General features: G+C 35.6%; 1 protein-coding gene and 1 long non-coding RNA gene across 3 annotated transcripts in view; one reads left to right on the top strand and one right to left on the bottom strand.

Annotated features, from left to right (window-relative positions):
- The window catches only part of LOC121407981 (monomeric sarcosine oxidase-like), a 50,440-nt gene extending 40,166 nt beyond the window's left edge, over positions 1-10,274 (top strand). For both annotated transcript variants that reach the window (XM_041599266.1, XM_041599265.1), the window contains exons 7-8: positions 7,818-7,951; positions 9,025-10,274. In XM_041599266.1, the coding sequence (XP_041455200.1) occupies positions 7,818-7,951; positions 9,025-9,199 (309 nt within the window). In that variant the 3' untranslated portion in view covers positions 9,200-10,274. The remainder of the gene's footprint in view (positions 1-7,817; positions 7,952-9,024) is intronic.
- Positions 10,275-16,387: 6,113 nt separating this feature from the next.
- Positions 16,388-19,382, bottom strand: LOC121409447. The gene is made up of 3 exons (XR_005969150.1): positions 19,343-19,382; positions 17,714-17,838; positions 16,388-17,224 (listed from the first exon to the last, which is right to left on the bottom strand). It is a non-coding gene; the product is annotated as an uncharacterized LOC121409447 (long non-coding RNA).
- Positions 19,383-21,395: the final 2,013 nt, after the last annotated feature.

Genomic DNA, 21,395 nt, shown 5'->3' with positions numbered 1-21,395 from the left:
TTAATTTTTCCAAGTTTGTCTGGTCCTGGGTTTAAACTCACTGGCTCATCTACAATTCCAGGACACAACTGTCAAAAACATTGAATGGAACGTAACTTAGGTGAATTCTGAATCAAGTGAAATACCTGGGGGCCATTTCATAAAGCTGTTCGTAAGTTAAGAGCGATTTTGAGAATGGCTGGTGACCCTTGTGGTAAATGATATTCGCCATTAAATGTTCATTGACGATGCTTTAGGAAAAGGTTCACCAGTCTTTCTTAAAGTCGCTCTTAATTTATGAACAGCTTTATAATTCACCCCTCTGAAGTCTTCCCAAATACAAGTATTGAACTGAGCACCAACCCAATGGCCCTTTGCAGAAAATGCTGTGTTTGAACAAAAATTTAAAATCAATCCCAAGCCCCTGATATGCATTTTTGATTGGTTTTTAAAGTCAAGTTTGATTGCTTCTCCGTGCAATGAAGCCTCAGACAAGTGTTACATCAACATTTCTTGTCTGACACATTATCAGGGTCACATTTCATAAAGACCTGTTTATGATAACCAGTGCACAATTTCTATCCCAAATTCACTATCAACCAATCAGAATGAAAGATTATGGTAGCTTTTAACTATTGTAAATTTGTTATTATAACAAGGTTTATGAAACAGGGCCCCAGAACTGAAAAACTTCATATTTTGTTTGATTGGCTGAGTAATTGCACGTACTTGCATAATTTTTTTCTTCCAATTTGCATCACTAATATGACTTTGGCAAGGCAGAGTTACATTTGCCTTTCATTCTGTGAATGCACTGAGCACTCTCCAAAGAAGTAGTGAATGGTATTTGTAGAAACGCCATAGCGTAGTTCAGAAATGGGCTGTTTGCCTTTTTCTGAAATGTGAAGATTAACCTATCCAAATAAACAAAAAACAGACCAGAGATAGAACCTTAACTGTTGCATCCTCAATGGAATGGAACAAACTCCCTCTCACATTCAGAAAATCCCCAACACTTGAATCTTTTAAGAAGTCTCTAAAAAGATTTGTTTTCGGCAATGACCTTCATTTTATATGTATGGCACTCTGTATTTGTTTGTATGGTATCATTATTATTATTGCTACTACTACTGTTCTTTCATTATGACTTTATTCAAGTTCAAAGACACTAATATATATATATATATACATAAAGAGACCAGGTCCATCGTTTCGATGCCAAACAAATGGCAGGTCAGTACATGGATTACAAAACAAGTAATACGTATACAATATAGAAAATTGTTTAGAGTAACATAAATGCAGGAAATAATTAGTTAAAGCTGTCGTTGATATCACGTTGAAAAAAACCCATTTAATCAATTTCCTATATCACAGTCGCACTGAAAGTAATATATGTAAAGTACATTGCCTTACGCAAAAAAGAAACCATAGTTATAAATCATCTTGGGCCCTTAGAGATGGTTACGGGTCCAAGGGACGTACCTCCCCCAAGTTCGCTCTTTCTTGCGTAGAATATCGAAAAAGAGGAGAGTATGGCGAGTTTAGAAAGGGTATGGAAGAATTTGGTTCGTCAGAATTTTGAGGTTGTTGTTCTGAGGAGTTTTTTAAGACAGTGTTTATTATTCCGGTCTACTAGGCCCCTTGCCCCAACTTCTACAGCGTAAAATGACACCATGTACCCCTTTTCCTTGATATTCCTGACGATCGATTCGTACTTTGTGACTTTCCTTTGGTGTGCATTATCAATGTTGGTTTCAAATGGGATTGTCAATTCGGTGATAATTATCTCTTTCTGATCTTCCCGTAAAATTACTAAATCTGGGTGCAAAGTGGATGTGAGAATGTGGGGAGGTATGGTGCCCCCGGCAATTGAATGCCCTTCTAAATCAGTATAAATATTCCCGTTGGTCAAATTTTCAAGAAATTTTTTGTGCATGAACCTCAAAATGTTATTATAACGCCACTCATATCTCTCAAGGAAGACTGGGCAGTTTGAGAGTATATGATGGAGAGTGCCTGTGGTACCAGGGCAGAATATACATTTATCATTTAGGTGTTTACCCCAGGTATGCAAGTTTGTGTAAGAGGGCAAAGAGTCAATACATGCATTAACAACAAAACTTAGAACTCGTTTTGGAAGATTATACATAATAGATTTCCAAGTTAGGTTTTCATTTTCCAGTAATTACAAGGAGACAAATTTTCCTTGGACCAAGAGTGGCTCCACTCTATAAGACCAATATTTATATAATATTGGATGGCCTTGAGGTTAATACAAGGAAATATTGGACGAGCTTTGCATAAATATTGGACGAGTCGAAGACGAGTCCAATATTTTGCAAAGCGAGTCCTATATTTCCTTGTATTGACCGAAAAATGGGACATCCAGTATTATGATTATTATTCATACAGAGAATTTTAGCAAATAATTTTTAACTTACCCTCCCGCCCTGAGACTCTGACTCTGCTGTATGATGGGGGGACCTAAAGCTACGCACTTTGTTTTCAAACAATAAAAACTGTCCCAATTTTAATATTTCAACAAATTATATTTCACTAATTTGTGGCAAACATTCTAAAGATCATTAACCAAGTAGAAAATATCACAAAACTCACTAATACGAAAATCCCGTCGTGTTTTTCGAAAACCTCTTAATTTCGCCGCCCGATGTAGAAGGGGTCCTAAAGCTACGCACTCGATTTATCATGCAAAAAAATAGTATTTCCTGTGCCTCAATTTCTAAAATATATTCAAATTATTATAGGATAAAATGAAATTAAAGCGAATATAACTCCAAACTTCCTAACAGTTGTTGTTTTTCTCTGCATTTAGAGATTTACTGCAGCCTCTGTAGAAAAAATTTAATAGGAATTGTTCATCACTCTGCAGTCACAGTTCCACACACAGTGCGCATTTGCCATTGAAAACTGCATGCGCGCGCGATGAGTGGTGCGTACACTTCGGGAATTCCCCTTCTAGTCGTCCAATATTTTCAATATTGTGTCACCTCGGAAAAAAATATTAGGCGAGTTCAACAAACTTTTTAAGTGGGTCGAGTGCACCAACAAAATAACACTTGTATTTGGGCTCTAAAATTGTCTGTATGAATAATAATTAAGATTATTATTCATACAGACAATTTTAGAGCCCAAATACAAGTGTTATTTTGTTGGTGCACTCGACCCACTTAAAAAGTTTGTTGAACTCGCCTAATATTTTTTCCGAGGTGACACAATATTGAAAATATTGGACGACTAGAAGGGGAATTCCCGAAGTGTACGCACCACTCATCGCGCGCGCATGCAGTTTTCAATGGCAAATGCGCACTGTGTGTGGAACTGTGACTGCAGAGTGATGAACAATTCCTATTAGATTTTTTCTACAGAGGCTGCAGTAAATCTCTAAATGCAGAGAAAACCAACAACTGTTAGGAAGTTTGGAGTTATATTCGCTTTAATTTCATTTTATCTTATAATAATTTGAATATATTTTAGAAATTGAGGCACAGGAAATACTATTTTTTTGCATGATAAATCGAGTGCGTAGCTTTAGGACCCCTTCTACATCGGGCGGCGAAATTAAGAGGTTTTCGAAAAACACGACGGGATTTTCGTATTAGTGAGTTTTGTGATATTTTCTACTTGGTTAATGATCTTTAGAATGTTTGCCACAAATTAGTGAAATATAATTTGTTGAAATATTAAAATTGGGACAGTTTTTATTGTTTGAAAACAAAGTGCGTAGCTTTAGGTCCCCCCATCATACAGCAGAATCAGAGTCTCAGGGCGGGAGGGTAAGTTAAAAATTATTTGCTAAAATTCTCTGTATGAATAATAATCATAATACTGGATGTCCCATTTTTCGGTCAATACAAGGAAATATAGGACTCGCTTTGCAAAATATTGGACTCGTCTTCGACTCGTCCAATATTTATGCAAAGCTCGTCCAATATTTCCTTGTATTAACCTCAAGGCCATCCAATATTATATAAGTGTCTTCCTCTATTATCTTCTTAATGGTTTTCTTCACAGTATGCCATGTACTGGTCTCAACATTGATAGCATTTTCAACTCTACGATGGGTTTTGTTACATTGTACGACAGTTGATTGTTTATGTGACCATTGTGACTCTCTTTCAATAATAGAGTCAATCGCCTGATTAACTACTGAATCCGCTTTAACTCTTGATCTGCTAAAAGCGGTGGATTGGGATTGGCGTTAAATGGCGGATAGTCTCGGGATATTGAGACCTTGAGGTAAGTGGACCATAGCAATGTTGGCACCTCGAGAAGGGATACCTAACCAATTTTTCAGGTATTCATCGGTTTGAACGTCGAGTTTATCTAAGTGGGTCTTTTGTAATGTATGAACTGTGAGCAAAAAGCTTATAGAATTGAGTACGTATCGTGAGTAAATGGCAACTTTAAACTCAGGACGAACGGATAATTCGTCTACTCTTTGGATTCTGTCAGCAATTTCCTTATGGACAAAATCATACTTCAGCTGGTTTGCCACTGAAACAGATATTTGATCCCAAAAATTTGTGCGGCTTTTCTCTGATTGAACGAATACTTTCTGTGCCGATTGAGAACTTGATTTCTTTCGGGGTACCTCCACAAATTGACAGACTGCAACATTTTGAAGGTTTTAATTTAAGTACCATCGACGATGTGTATGAATGTAACTGATCAATTATCTTTTGATGTTGTACTTTATTACTGGTTATTAAATTAAAATCGTCGGCGTACGGGGTTGTTATGATCTTGGTGCCATTCAGGTCATATCCCAGACTTTCTTTCATTTGACCGAGGTATTCAATGAGGGGGTTAAAACATGACAAGCAGATAATAGGTGAAAGGGGATCTCCTTTCACCTATTATCTGCTTGTCATTTTTTTTTAATTCATTCATCCGCAATTTCTTACGAGAAGGAAATGGTAGGCATAGTTTTGTTAAAGTCTCTGTTACATACTTGTTTCGAAAAGTTCCAAAAGTCATTTCTGTATCTTTTTTCTTGGTAAGCTGCGGTCTTTTCGGCTTTCCTCTTGTCAGATCGCTTTTTCAGAAAAGATACTGCTTTAACGGCCGTTCGGAAGTTTTTCCTGTCCTCGTCCGTGCCCTCTTTGCTGAATGCTTTTCGGCGAAGAAAGTTTTTTCTTTTCCGCGCATCGGCAAGGGTTTTTGGTTCATGCTCGACATATTCTTGGGAGTTGTTTTCTTGAACGAAGTCAAGTTGCGAAGCGAAGTAATCGAAGGCGGTACGACTAAAAGAATCGGCGGCCTCCTTTGGGGTCAGGATACGATGGTTTAAGTCCCCATGAATGGGCATTATCCGTTCTTTCAATTCATTGTTCTTTTGCTGCCATTCATTTCTCACGTACTGCGGAATGATGAAGCGGGTGAAAGCTTCTGAATGGGCAAGGTGAACAATGAGTAGCCAAAAGCATAGATGCATTATACCGTGGGAACCCATTGGCTTACGATTGATGATCACGTGGTCAGTTGGTGGCGCCAACTTTGATAACAGCTGAAAAGCCAGCGGACTGTAGACAATCGGCTAGTTACAAACTTTACTAACAGTTACAAGGGGACCAATGACTTGAAGTCTTATCCAAGGGGCTTGGTAATGATCTCACACACACACATTCCCCGAGAGAACAGGATGTACACCAGCTAAGCCCTAAATTGTATCAACAACCAGGGGAGCATTTCATGAAGTTCATTGTCATTGATTTTCACCATCAAATATTATAAGCTACTGAAATCCTTACAAATGATTGGCTGAGACCAAATTAGTCAGTGAAATACAATGACAAAACTCTCAATATAAAATGCCCCTCCCCAGGTTTCCTTACTTGATCACAGCTCTGTCCACTATGCATTTTCCAATTTCATACTTTTTAAAAATGCAATTGCACAGTCGCATCATTTGTCAACTTTTTGACCCACAAGTAATCTCACCATTTCATGCCTTTCATACACATTTTTTTTTATAATATCCTGTTTTGCATGTTGCATGTATACGTGATAAAAAACATTTTTTTTCAATAGAAATATCAATTCATGCTTTATCCTATCCAGCACAATTGAATAATTTCATTGTTTCTGCATAGATGGCTTTTCCATTGACTTTATATAATACAGAAATGTATTCCTGTTGGATGCCATTGTTGCAACACTGTTTGATTGAAAGCTTTCATCGTGCAGGCCCTAGGTCTTTATATTCATCAAGTCCAAGACTAGGGATGTGTAGAATACACCCCCCCCCCCAGAAATGCAGTTTTCAAAAACCTCTAGTTTGCTCAACTGATCTCTTATTGGTTGGAAAGATAGATATCTTCGAAATGAAAACATGAGACATAGAAAACTTTTGCATTTGGGTAGGAGATTCTGCAGAACCAATAAAAAATTGAACTGCATCATAGGTCTCCATTGAGATTCTACATCCTCACAGTTGTAGCCTGCCTCCAATTTGAACATGCATTATACTATTCACTTCAAGTTTGACCTACTTTCCTGAGGTGGTGACATTTGTCAACATTGAAGTTTTATCAAGGTTAATTTTTTTTTAATGTCATCTAAAATTTTGAAAGTATAAGGACCTATTACATGAAACCTTGACTGAAAGGTGATCAGGGGGGTGTCTCATCAATAATTTTGTCCAACAAGTTGTCAGATCTGACAACTTTCTTGGATTCTGATTGGTTTAGAAGCATTTGTTACTACATGTAAAGTACCTGTCGGATAAAACAGGATTTGTCCGATAAAACGTCAGACAAGTTCTTTTTTGGAACGCTCCCCAGAATCACTCATTATTTTGAATGAGTCTTGGACCACATAGCAAGGTCAAATTCAGTTTCAAACTGTTTGTATAAAGTTGACAAACTCTGCATGTTAAACAGCAAAAACAAAACCAGGGTTAAGATTTTGTATTTTCAAGATGATTTTGAAAGTGTAAATCCATCTTTTATAAAATATCCAGACAATGATTATCAAGTAAAAAGATAAATATAAATTTTGATCAGGTCAATGTCAGACATCAAATTGGGTCGATAAATTCCTATGAACCTAAACAAAATAATTGTACCATGTATCAGCTTAAAAAAACATTTTAAGTTTGAGATTCAGATTATCAAATTGATTTCTTTTGGATATGGATATGATACTTGGTTATGTTTGTATGGTAAAATCATTTGTTATTTTGATTGGTAATGGAATCAAGTTTGAGGTAGTTTCAGATCAATTTACTTTGATGAAAAAAAAATCATTTTTGCATCATCTCAAAGGTATTTATTCAAATTAAATGAAACTTGTGTGAGATGCTTTGGATATCACAAGTGGTATTAGATGAATAATGTGTTTCCAAGTCAAGGTGTTTGAGGTTAATCAATTCTTGGATTTATTATCAAACTATAAATGATTTTTTTTTTCTCTAATTTTGAAAAAAAATCATCTTAATTTATTTTCATGTTCCAGAAAGAGTTTGTATAAGGAGGATCAATTCTGTGATTACAAATTTCAGATCACTGAATGAAGCTCAAAGATCATTTCAAGTAAAAAAAAATGGACTGAGAATTGATATTTTATCCCAACTCATAAGGAAGCTGTGATCATATACAGTGTACATGTTTGTAGTCTTGGATCTTGTGGATTCAACATATGGGGCCCATGATACAAAGCTTTAAGAATGTAGAATTACCATAGAACATTTTTCTATGATTGATTCCATTGACTATACTGTACAATCAATCGTGAAAATATCAAGCGTACGATTGATTGCTAACTTTTGTGTTACGGGATCCTGATGTTTACTTGAATTGCACTTGATACTGCAGGCCCTGGGTCCAATACTCTACACCAAGACCTGTCTGTATGCCATGACGCCGGACAGGAATTTTGTGATTGATAACTGCAGGAAGGTGGGCCATCCGAATGTCATCTTCTGCTGTGGAGCCGGTCACGCATACAAGTGAGTTCTCGTTCAATCCGTCGGTGATGAAAATAGATATAATCATCAGCAAATAAAACAGACAAAAACTAGTAGGATGGTAAGGGGTCCTAAATCTACGCACCACTCTTCGCGCATGCAAAATCAATGACAGAATGTGCACTCAGTGTGTGGAACTGTGACTGCAGAGTGATGAACGATTCCTTTTCAATTTTTTCTACAGAGGCTGCAATAAATCACTAAATGCAGAGAAAACCAGCAACTGTCTGGAATTTTGGACTTATATTCAATTTAATTTCATATTTTCCTATAGTAATATGAACATATTTTAGAAATTAAGGCACAGGAAATACTATTTCTTTGCATGAAAAATCGAGTGCGTAGCTTTAGGACCCCTTCTACATCGGGCTGCAAAATCAAGAGATGTTCGGAAAACACGGCGGGATTTTTGTATGAGAGAGTTTTCTGATATTTTCCTCTTGATTAAGGATCTTAAGAATAGTTATCACAAATATGTGATAGATAATTCTTTCAAATATTAACATTGGCATGCTGTAGTTTTCAGCGTTTGCACCCCATCATATAACTAACAATAGTATTACACTTCTTACAGTGCTTTGGGCTACGTTCCTAGACCCATGTGCTCAATTTTGATATTTTCCATTTCGATTTTATATTGGATCTGCATGATTTTCTTACTTTTACCAGAGCACCTTTTTGTAAACGAATTACAGACATTATTGCTTCAAACAATAACTAAACATTTCAGGGACTACTTTCCACAACCATCTGCCTGTATTTTCTTCAAATAATCAGTCTTGTGAATTTTTCGATTCCCTATATTGAAATACAGGTATGCCTGGAGGCACACAAAAATTTGTTGTTTCTTGTTATTTTGGTATGATGTTAGAAAGGTAAGAATATTTCTTTTGTCATGGTAGTGTGTATATATCCCAAGGCTATGTTGCATACTTGATAAGAATGCCGGAATGCAGGGTTGTCTTGGGGTGTTTTAGGTCTTGAGATAGTGCTGTTCAAAGTGGCTTTGGTTATAATAACATCCATTAAATTTATTATTCATTTTGTTATATCAGGTTTGCTGCTGTTCTTGGAAGAATCCTAAGTCAGTTAGCTATAGACGGGAAGACAACCTTCAACATTGCTCCTTTCAACATGGAAAGAGATGCGATTACGGACCCAAACTTCCCCAAGTGTTTCCAGCTGGGACTACCAGAAGAAGAATTGGCTAAACTCCAAGCAAAGTTGTGAAGCAACATCTGACTGATCTCCATTCCCACAAGGAATTCATATTCGATGATATTCCGGCTAATGTTGAGATGAATTCATCAGGAAAAGGTCTCTAAATGCTGACAATAGAGGGAATCAACTTAAAACATATATGATTGAAAATATATTAAGAAACGTTATTATGAACCTGAAGGTGGAATATATGAAAGCGTTTCTAATCAAGTTGATTTTGATACAAAACAGTGTTTAGTAAAACCTTGTTACAACAAAATTACTCGCACATCTAACAAAATTAATGAAGTTACTTCATGTGGCAATCCCTTTTATCATGGAATGATGTATAAAGTATGGCACTGGAAAGAGTGTCATGAAGTGCACAAAAGGTGATGGATACATCTAGGTAGCAATAAAACTTGCTGAAATATGAAGAAAAAAATCCATTGTTTAATCATGTTGGAGCCAACAAGTCAGGCTGCGGAAGGACTTAAAAAGGAGAAGGGGTGGGGGCATGAGCATGCATAAAACCACAATTTGGTGGACATTTTAATTTTTTTTTACATGATTTTTTTTATATTTTTATTGGGGCTCCCCCTGGTTCTGCGTTCCTGCAAATAGCTGCATCATTCATGAAGGCAGGGAGAACAGCTTTCTTGAAACTTGACATTTCTTTTAATAATTTTCTGCTGAGCTGGGTATGTTCCAGTTCCTTATCGTTCTTGGGTAAAATAAGAACTCAAAGGGATGCTCAGGCTGAAAATAATGATTTAAACAGATAAAGAAAAATCAACAAACTAAACACTGAAAATTTGATCAAAATTGGACAAGGAATAACAAAGTTTTAAAGATATGTATTATTCTGTCGAAACAGTTCTAGGCATGTCTTCATGAATATTCAATGACCAAATTGATTATGTCATATCCCCACTTGTTCTTTTGTATTTTATTATATGAAATTAGGTTTATTCAATTAGTTTCTACCAAAAACTGAAAACTGACAAATGACAACTGATTTATTGCATTATATATTCATTGCTGCAACTTTATTTTGTTATAAAGGAGACATATTGTTCACACATGTATGAAAAAATGAAACAATTATGAGTTCATGTAATAACATAAGAAAAAGGAAAGTGGGGATGTGACACCATCAGCCAATCTAATGAATATTCATGATGATTTGCATATAACTATTAAAAAAAAATATTGCTAAACTTTAAAATTCAATAAATTTGTTCTTTGTTATCCAATGTCACATTTTCAGCATTTTGCTCTGTAAATTTTACTCTATCTATTTTGATATAAATGTTTTCAGCCTGGAGCATCCCTTAAAAGGAGTCAATTCTGGCTTCGGTGTGTCATAAATCATGTCTTGTTAATAAGTTAATGAAGAATGTTCATGGGATGATAATGGGTGGATATTTTATGGAAACAAGCTGGTAGGCAGTAGAGTTTATGAAATTCAGAATATTTGGTAAGGATTTGCTGCCTGTGATTGTGAAATATTTCCCATTCCAGTGAAGTCTCAATTCACAATCAGCTGGAACATATGAAGTGCCATAATGATTGTGATGAGCCCAGAATTAAATGAGATATTAAAACAATTACGAAGTCCTGAATTTCTGATTGTTTAGTTTTATAATATTTTTCCCTTGAAATGTGTTTTAAAATTAGAAACATAAAGTTAAAAAAGAAGGGTCATCATCATATTATAAGATTTAACCATTGTGATTGAGACATATTTGGCTTGCCATATATTGCAGATGTTGTAAAATTTTTGTTGACAACTTTCGGAAACGGCCACTGGATGCTGTGTGATGTAATCAGGGAACCATTTCACACACAGATTGTTACTGCCAAGTTTACAAATCAATCTAAACTAATGTATAATTACCACCTTATTTTTTTCCTATAAAATATGCATGCCTTTCCTTAATCTTTGATTTGGTTAAAACCATTCATTTGATTTGTGTCTGCTTAATTTGTGTTTTTTTTATTCATGTGAAACTTGAAACGGTGCAATGATCTTTACTTATGGCTTAGGCAATCATTATATGAAAAAGTGGAGAAAAATCTGGTTAGACTTACAAAATGGTTAATAAAAAGAATGGAATTGCCTAGGTCCACTAACTTGATAAGTTCTATCAATATGTGATTTCTTGAATCAGAATATCTTTTTTTTCTTTCTCCTTTTAGTGTCAGTACTGCTTCAATGTACTGAATGTGAATGATGAATTTTAATTCACATGTTTCTCTGAAGTTGGAGTGAAAAACTGAAGATGCTAATCTCTGATACTACCTCATGTACAATTTGATCGTGGTGAAGCATTACAAGATAATCGCAATGTCAAGAAATACTTCCAATTTCCAGGAAAGAAACTTTTCTTTTCAATAGGGGAAGTAGATTTTCTTAAGGTTAATAATCAAGTAACACAGCGTGAATGTGAAATAAACAACTATTGACTAGTTTTGAGGGTTGAAATACTGAAAATAAACCTTTCACATTCTAGTAAAAATACATTTTTACACTTTTGTATGTCTATATTTGCCTGTATACCTACATTTACATGTATATTTTCATTTGCCTTGGGATGTTTTAAGTGAAGTGTCTGAAGTTCATATAATTTACATATGTCATTAAAAGAGTAAAAGATCGTTTTTATATCATATTCAATATCAATATATTTAAATATGAACAGTGTTGATTGTATAAAATCATTTGTTTTGTATGAATTTTATATTCAAGATTAATATTTATATATCGTGTATAGTTTTGATTACTGGGTGTTGATATATATGACTATGATTTAAAGAAATAATTTTAATAATAGTAAAGTAATAATATTGCATTTATAGAGCATTAAAGGTTTGTATCTATTATTACATTACTTCATATTATCGTATTACTTCTGTCAAAAACCCAAATGGTGTCATGCTACCCCTCTTCTAAATGAACTACATTGGCTACCTGTTTCTGATAGAATACATTATCGAATACTTGTTCAAAGCTATAAATCTCTGTCAACCACACTACCTTCTTACATTTCTTCATTATTTCAGCAACAAAGATCTACATACTCTCTTCGTTCTGCAGCCGCTCCTTCCTATGTCATTCCAAAATCCAGAAAACAGGCCGCTTTCAACTCCTTTCAATCTCTTGCCCCCGTCTTTGGAACAAACTCCCTCCATCTCTTCAAAACCTCTCTTCTCTTGACCTCTTCAAAAAACATCTCAAAACATACTTATTTAACCATAAACCTTAACTTGTCTTATGCAATTAACAGCGCTTTGTATCCTCTGGAAAAAGCGCTATATAAATCCAATTATTATTATATAGATGATAGCCTGCTTCATTGTACATCTGTCTTTTCTGGTTTGCAAATGGCAAGCACATATCAGGGTACTTGTCAAAAATGTTGGGTTTAGGTGGTCCTTGTGTAGAACCAAATCTTTGCTCCCTAAAAGAACACATGGTGTACCATGAAGCCTCTGCATTGATTTAAGTAGTCATTTTGATAATTCATTGCTAACTTTGATTATATAATAGACATATGACATTATGTATGTATCTTCATCTTACAGAGAACAGAGTCTGTACAAATGATTTTGGTGCCACAAATTCACAGGGATGTTCATATCAAAACCATGTGCATGCAGCCAAGGCATATCTAGGCGGGTTCGATAAAATGCCATTTCACAGGCCATATTGTTTGTGCACAATGTGGTTGGCTCCCAGGGGGGGGGGGGGGGGCACTCAACTGCATTGCTGTACACATGCACAGCAAAAAAAAATTGTAAAAAGTGTACTTTTATTTTGCTGATCATGGAACATACCGTGCGTGATGCGCTTTGGGTGTCAGAATGGCCAAAATTGGGCAAAAAGCTAGGGTATGGTTGTGGGGTAAAAACACTATATTTTTAGGGTTTATATTTGTTTATGGGGCAAAATGTCAAAAATGCAAGCAAAAATGCTTGAATAGGGTATAGATTTGCCCAATGGATAAAATGCGTTTAGGGCGGGTTTGTAAAACTTGTGGTCGTCATGTGTACAGCAATATAGTTGAGTAGCCCCCCTTGGGGGCCTCCCGCCCCCAAAAGAAATGTGATTAATCTAGCTAGATCATTCCATCATGCAAACAGCTTTCTGTGTGATCTTGAAGCATATGTATTTACACTTAATTTAGTGTTCTCACATTAATAAAGTTGCATTATTAATATGAACCTTCCTGTGAATATGATCCTTGATATTTATTGATTTTCATGCTGAAATCTTCATATATTTTAATATTTTGATAAAAATATATTCAGATTATACATGAAATGCTGCTGTTTACAGTATTAACCCATTCATTTATGTAATTACTATATATAATATAGTTTTTAGAGGGACATTGATTATTCTGTTTCCTTTTTGTCTCGCCCGGCCACCAGAGGTGAAGGCGAGACTTAGGGATCCAAATGTCGTCCGTCCATCCGTCACAAACCTGTAATGACACATAACTCCACAACCGTAAGTCGCTTTTCAATTAAACTTGGATGGTAGATGGACTTGGGGGACCTGCATGTTATGCTGCAGTCAGAGGTCAAATGGTAAGGTCAAAGGTCATTTTCAGGTCAACGTTAAAGTTTACATGCAAGACTCTCTTATGACACCTAACTCCGCAACCATAAGTCGCATTTCAACCAAACTTGGATGGTAGACGGACTTGGGGGACCTGCATGTTATGCTGCAGTCGGAGGTCACATGGTAAGGTCAAAGGTCATTTTTAGGTCAACATTATAGTTTATGTGCAAGACTCTCTTATGACACCTAACTCTGCAACCGTAAGTCACTTTTCAACCAAACTTGGATGTTAGATAGACTTGGGGGACGTGCATGTTATTCTGCAGTCAGAGGTCACATGGTAAGGTCAAAGGTCATTTCAGGTCAACATTAAAGTGTACATGCAAGACTCTTGTGACAAGTGTTATTCCATCCCAGTCATTTCACAATGAAGTTTCGATATAATTCTCTTGCGTGCCCTCGCAAATCAGAATATTTCTGGTTATTTTCATAAGTGGGCGAGACACAAAATTGCTTTGCCTTGTTTAAAAATGTGATATAGCTATTTTGGGGAGTGATTGTCTAAGCTGACTTTATAAAAGTTGTAAGAAGATTTATTTTATGCAATATTAAATTTGAATGAATGAATGAATGATACGAATCACATTCTTGTGTGTTTTTGTCCTTTAAATTTCAAAGATATCTCAGGTACAACCAAATTGAGGTAAAGAACCAGCGAGGGTTTGAGATTTAAAAGCCTGGTGATGCACACTATAAATCTAACTGAAAGCTAAATTCCATTTCGCATTATGAAAGCTCACACAAGTAAAACCTTCATGGAATTTGAAGTTCAGAGCGGTGCTAGGAATACTTAATCAAAATTCTGCTTTTAACTGCCAGCCTTGTGGTATACTGGATGTATACACTGCTAGAAAAGTTGGTATAAATGCAGCAGGTGAGAGAGCCGAGGGCGTGATATCTTGTCCTATCCAGGGGGGTGAAACTCCGCTTCTGCATCCGGTCAGACATGGGGAAATTTTGGAAGGTCAAAAGTGCACACTGCTCCCATTTTTTGCGTACAAGGCTATGGACACCGCAACTTCATGGCACACCAGCGAAACAGAGGCGTGGCCATAAATTGGCCTGCGCGCACAGCGTAAAAATATGCAAATAAGCAAATTGTCACAAATTAGCATAATACGCAACGTGATTGAATATGAAATGTATAGAGCTGCGTCTTTGGTAAATTCATCTCATTGATCATTCCCCCCTCAAGGTATTCAGTTGTTTATTCATCTTTTCTTGTTTACATATTTTTAATTCTTTCGCGATTATTACTACATCAATTAAGATATTTCCCTGGAAGACATTTTGGAAGCTTACAAGAGATCCATTAGTAGGATTGAACTTAGGGGTCTGCTTGCTCTATTCATCGGGTGTTCATCACTGTCCATTATTTTCATTACACATCATGAATAGCCACAAATATTTGTGTATTATTTTTTGGGGGTGGGGTACATACTTAAAATGATCTGAGCAAGAGAGCAATCAGGTCATTTTGTCTTTATTTTGATATTGAAATGAACAATCTGGTGCAAATCTTGTGAAGATTTTTTTTAAAGTCTGAGTTTGGAATGGGAGCCAAAGAGAGCCCAGTACCCCCCCCCCCATGTATTTGCTCTCATCAACGCTATCTTAAAGGTCACTTCCAAATAAAATAAAAATTTTGTACCTGCCCACCCCCTATATTTCTCTATCAATTCCACCCCCCCCCCCCTCTCTCTCTTCCACACACACACATATAATCATGCGAGCAAACAATTATTCTCATTTCATTTTTATTTCTATCCCACTTTTAAATCAAACTCATTCATGTCTTTAATTCGGCTGCACCTGAATGTCACAGTATGCCATGTTGCAATGGCTTTTATGGGCTATCTTGCCACGCATGTTATTTTGATACTAAATACCTGTTGTACTAGTATTATACCCATGGATACCCAACATACAGAATCAATCAATCAGTAGCACCATCATATTCCAGTCATATAGAAGTGATCTTCAGTGCCATTTCATCACAACACAGTTTGGTAGCAATAACATCATCATCACATATCTTTCACGCAATATAAATTGGTGGATTAAGTAAATCACGAATATCAAGATTAGAAAGTAATATTTCAAATTAAAATGTTTATTAGTTAATAAATTTTTGAATACATGATAAAAATATTTTTTTCTCACCAAAGCATCAAATTACATCAGCAAAATGCCTATAATGAGTGCAACAGAAATTGCAAGGATATTACAAGAGAGGGGATGTATTTTTTTGGTAAAATCTAGAGAAAAAAATATGAAAAAAATAAGTATGTATATTCACTTACATAGTTATTGATAAGCCTTACATAGTCAATATAAGGGGGGCATCAAGGATGCCATTAATAAAAAGATTATCAATATACCTCTCTCAAAGTCAGTTACTAAAATATCAAATTATTTTTTCAGCATTTGCTGACAAGAAATAGCATGCTAATCTAATCGGTGACACTTCATAAAAAAAGGGGAGCACATTTCTCTAAAGAGTGCCTTCCCAAATCTGCACATTGGTAAATCAGTAACAAAGTTGCTTATTGTCTATTGTTGTGAAGTGCTGCTAGAGCTGTGTTCTATTTCCAACAAATTCTTTTATTTGCAGAGCTAATCTAGTTCATTATACGGGACATCGACAATACAGTGTTACAAAAACAAAGAGATTAAAAAAAAATAGTGCAACTTTTCACTTCCCCAGAAAATGAATTCAACAGCTTAATGTCCAGCAATACATACAGGTTCTTGTTTCATAAGGACTTCAATTATGGTAAATTGGCCCCAAATGTAACTAGCAACTAGCATGGGAACCCCAATGTTGATCTGTTGCTTTAATGTTTCCATGGTAATTACCAGAATGGCAAAGCTAGAATAGTGGTTGGTCTTAATGAATTGGGGTCCAGGACTGAGAGTGATTTCTTCGCCCTCTGTTCTGTCACCTTGTTTTTATTATGCACATTTTTTCAATGAAAATCCATTATTTCTTATCACCTTTTATATGTCTGTAGGCATGTATGTTACATAGCCCAGACCTCGGTAAAGGCCCATTCTGCATTGTTTAGATTACCAGAATACAACCTATCCCTTTCAAACTACTAATATTATTCAAAGTGCTTTCACTACTATAAGTACTACATGTAGATGATTAGAACATTAATAAAGGGGGGGGATAAGTGTGCCCTTTCGAAAAATATTTTAATCTTGTGTGAAACCTATGGACCTAAATATCTATACTCCAAATAATCTTTTTTTGTTCAACAGATGTGTAGTTTAAGCAACATTCAATATGTATCGACACATTTATTTAAATTCATTAAATTTTTAAATCTGTAATTGCAATGAAGCAACTGCTTGTTATGAACCTGGCCTTCATATTTCTTCTTGATCTGCCCTGGTGATACTCAAACAGCCTGTGAAACCTGCATAGTAAACAAAAAGAAAAGGGAACAAAATGAGCTGCTGATATGAATTATTCTTACTCATCTAGTCCAGTTTATTTAGAAGTTTTAAACTTTTTATGAGCCCTTACTCTTCCATGCAATATTATTTTAAAAATGCACATGTAGTAACTTATGTTGCCAGATAAAAATCATAGATCACTATTATAGATCATTATTCATATAACTTTTTTTTATTAAGTGTGAAAACCCATTCAAATATATATCGAAAGATTAATCTCAATATTTTGTCCTTTTTTATTTCTGTCTTCAGAGTAACTGAGTTTTAAAGTGATTTTATGTATGATTAATATAGCTAAGATACATGGACAATAAGTATGCATTGATGATAATGGAAATACTGGTGAATCTGAATCCAAAGAATATTGTCTCATCATGGAGCTTTACTTTATGGGATATAACATGATTCAGAAAAATAGGTTTTTTATATTTTTATGAAAACAAGCATACCTGGCAAGCTTTTAGATCAGATATCCTGTTACTCATCAGATTGTACCTCTTGGTGATGTGCAAATGGTATTTGACTTTGTACTTCTGAATAGGCTGGGACTGCTAAGAACTGGATCCCATTGGATCTGCAATTCAATATACATACAATACTTTACAGTTAAAAATTTCAAAAGTGATAAACAAAATTCCTCTCTAAAAACAATTTTTCAGAGTTTCCAGCTTTCACAATTCCCAACTAGAAAAAAGCAGGTCTTGACCAAAAAGTAAATGGTTCAAGCATACGTGGCCTACTCTAGTGAGGTCTTTTGTCAATCTTCAATATATATACACACCAAGCCAGCTTTGACAGATGTAAGATAATTATCATTTGTGTGATAATATGGCTCTCGCTCATTCATCAGTGCGAGTCAATCATTAAATTTTTTGCACTCGTCAATAAACATGTCTGATTTGAATCTCTACGTTAAGTGAGTTCCTCTTTAAGTTTAAGTTTGATTTTTATTTTCAAAAAGGGTTAGCTCACTTGCTGGCAGGTTTAAATGACCCTTTGCCTTTCACCACAAATAACATCAAGTGAGGACAATAAAGATAAATCAATCGGATCAGCCGCTCTCTCTGCTTAGCCTTATAGTATATACTTAAACAATTCAAAATAGGGCACTATAAATTTTCTCAACCCTTCCAAAAAAACAATTGAGCAGTTTGAACCCTGACATAGAAATGTTGCCCCCCCCCAAAAAAAAAGAATCATTAAACTCCTTTGCTAGGCTAATCATATTGGCATGCCAATCATATTTTAGTCCAACGGTCCAGCCAGGAACTAAAGTAAAATGAAATTAAAGTTAACTTAAAAAATCTTTGTAGAAAAAAAGTCAAACCAGACAGATCTAGATTTTTTTAAAAAATCTATATCTACGATAGACCTATCCTAGGGGCTTACTTTTATTTAAAAAAAAAGAAAAACGTTAACATCTGTCTCAAATCATTCCACGACGAGTGACCATGGGCATGGCAAAATCTACCAATATCATTCCTAACAGAGTCATCATTCAGTTCATTTAGATTTAATTTAATTTCAATTTAAATGCAGATAATTATATTGAAATAGCGGTGTCGAAAAATCAGTACTCGGCCCATGCCATGGCCTATAACTTCAAATTTCAACTCGAGCTTGTTTGACACTTAATTTCCAAAACCTAATGACCTAGCGCCTACATCGGAAATTTCGCAGCCGTCTGGCACCGGCGATATCAAAGTCCGCATCCCGCTCTGGCTATACCGTATACGGTATATTTGGCTTAATTTTGATGCAGCTTTGCCGTTAAACAAGTCCACATCTAACCCTGATATTTGACAATAAGAACTGAAATACAGATTTAATAAGGGCGGACATGAAGCATCCCAATTAACCAACTTAGTTCTACGAAAAACTATATTATTTTCTGACAAAATATGTCAGTCAGATTTCAGACTTATTTGGGATCAGGACAGGAAAAAGAAATGGAAATATGGAAATTGTGGTTCGCGTTGTAAACTGCACATAAAGCTAGCCATGCATGCGACGCCGAACCCCAGCAAACACATTACAATTTCAACTAAGATCAAAGTAAGGAATTGAACTTAACTTACTTTTATTCCTATGGAATGTCATTAGATTGATATCAATGTTTCCTCCAAGATTTTCTGCTCCATTGAAGTTCACTCAGAAATCATGATTTCGAACACCAATTCTAAAAACAGATAATAAGACTTGCTATTGTATTTCAAAAAGTTGAATTTCGCAGAATTAAAAAGAACGACACTTCGCACAGATATCGTAGGGAATTGTGGGACGGAAAAAATGTTTAATGCATGATACATGAATAAAACATTAGCGTTTTATCCAATCATACAAGTGCATTATGCGTATTTTGACGTCATTACTCATGAATTAAACATTGACCTTCCAAAATCAACCTTCAAATTGGACAAATGGCAGCCATGTTTGTTATGTACAAAACCTATGGAAAATCAAAAACGCGCGAAAAGAGTTGCCTCTCTAGCTCCCTTCGGGAGCTTACGTATACGTAAGATCGTATCTCTGTGGTCCTATCGTCTGGGCTCTTTTTCCCGGGGGGGGGGGGGGGGCCGCTTCCATTGACGAGTGGATACCATGCGCGACCATGGGGTCTCGAAAAGCACCCTAAACACGTAATTTCCACATTCTAAAAATGCACCCCTTATAACAAGTATTGTTGTGTGAAACAAGTATTAGGAACAAAACGATACTCTTGGCAAATATTCCCTGAAATGAACCCCTAAACAAGTACAGGAACATTTTATTGTTATGTCACGGGTCCTTCGGTCGTCGGTTTTCATTTGGTTACAGTACGACCCCACCTTCCACACGCGCGCAAATCGGACTCTAAACACGTAGTGCTGGGGTTAAAAAGACATCCTTTATAAAACATTTTAATTTTGTTTTATCATATCCTCGCAAATTTGACCCTAAACATGTAACTTTCCTAACGAAATAGATACCCCTTTTTCATTAATTTTTTTTTTAATACCCATATCACGTTACGTACGTTACATGAAAATGACACCCTTTTTACATGTTTTTTGGGTCGCGCATGGTATCCACTCGCCAATGCAAGTGCCCCCCCCCCGGGCTCTTTCAATTTTGACTTTTCACGTCTAGTGATGTATTCTCTCACTAATGGAGTAGTAGTAGTATGGTATTTATTCAATCAAGAAAACTGGGAAAACAGTCCAAAGACTGAAAAACCCAGTACACAGTATAAGCAAAAGCAAAGTACAATATTCATAATGGTGAATTATAAGCAAACAATTATGACCAGTCGACAATCATATTACACAATCATTATAGATATACGAGGAAAAAACATTTAAAAAGTCAAATGTTGATCGATGAAGCATGTACAAACATAAAAAAATTGTGAAGGTGTATTTCGAACAGAACGCAACTTGAGTGCTACTTAATTACATGTATAACCCTGGAATACGAGGACAGAAAGAAAGAAAAGAAAAGAAGAGTGAGAGAGATACAGAGAGGAATTCAAGATTACGGGAAACATTAATAAAAATGGGAGACGGTTCCAAGCCAAAAATGATTGCTTTTTAATTGCTCAGTGTTTGTGGGTGGATAGTATAACTTTTAACATTGTGGTTCACTACTTTGTATCTTTCTTTCATATTTTGTACTTGAAAAAATAGATCAATTTTAAAAATCATCTCATTTTAAATCAGCTTTAAATGTTAGCCGAATGGCATGATAATGTCTTGATTTGGTACTGAATTCAATTTTGAATAATTCAGGGAGGCTTGCAGTATCATTGAATCTTGACTTTACTGTATATTTCATTATTTGGAACTGTGATCATTAGCTTTGATCATGGGCGGAAATCCCAGGGGGGACGTGTCCCCCCTACTCAAACTAGTAGGGGGGACACAATATCAAATGTCCCCCCTATATATTTTTGTTGAAATGACCTTAAATTTTAAGTAATAGCCTTTTTTTTTTGCTTGTCAAATTTTCCAGACCCTGTCCCCCCTACCTTTTGGGAGAGATTTCCGCCCCTGGCTTTGATGGTTTGGAATGCTCGTATCAGATATAACCATTTTTGTTTCTTTAAACGGATGGTATAGTGTGTACTGGGTTTTAGACAAGAAGAACGAGTGT

This window comes from Lytechinus variegatus, chromosome 2, assembly GCF_018143015.1.
Source record: "Lytechinus variegatus isolate NC3 chromosome 2, Lvar_3.0, whole genome shotgun sequence".
In the NCBI taxonomy this organism is placed as follows: Eukaryota; Metazoa; Echinodermata; class Echinoidea; order Temnopleuroida; family Toxopneustidae; genus Lytechinus; species Lytechinus variegatus.
Note: the sequence above shows the minus strand (reverse complement) of the source record. Positions and strands in the feature narration are given on the sequence as shown.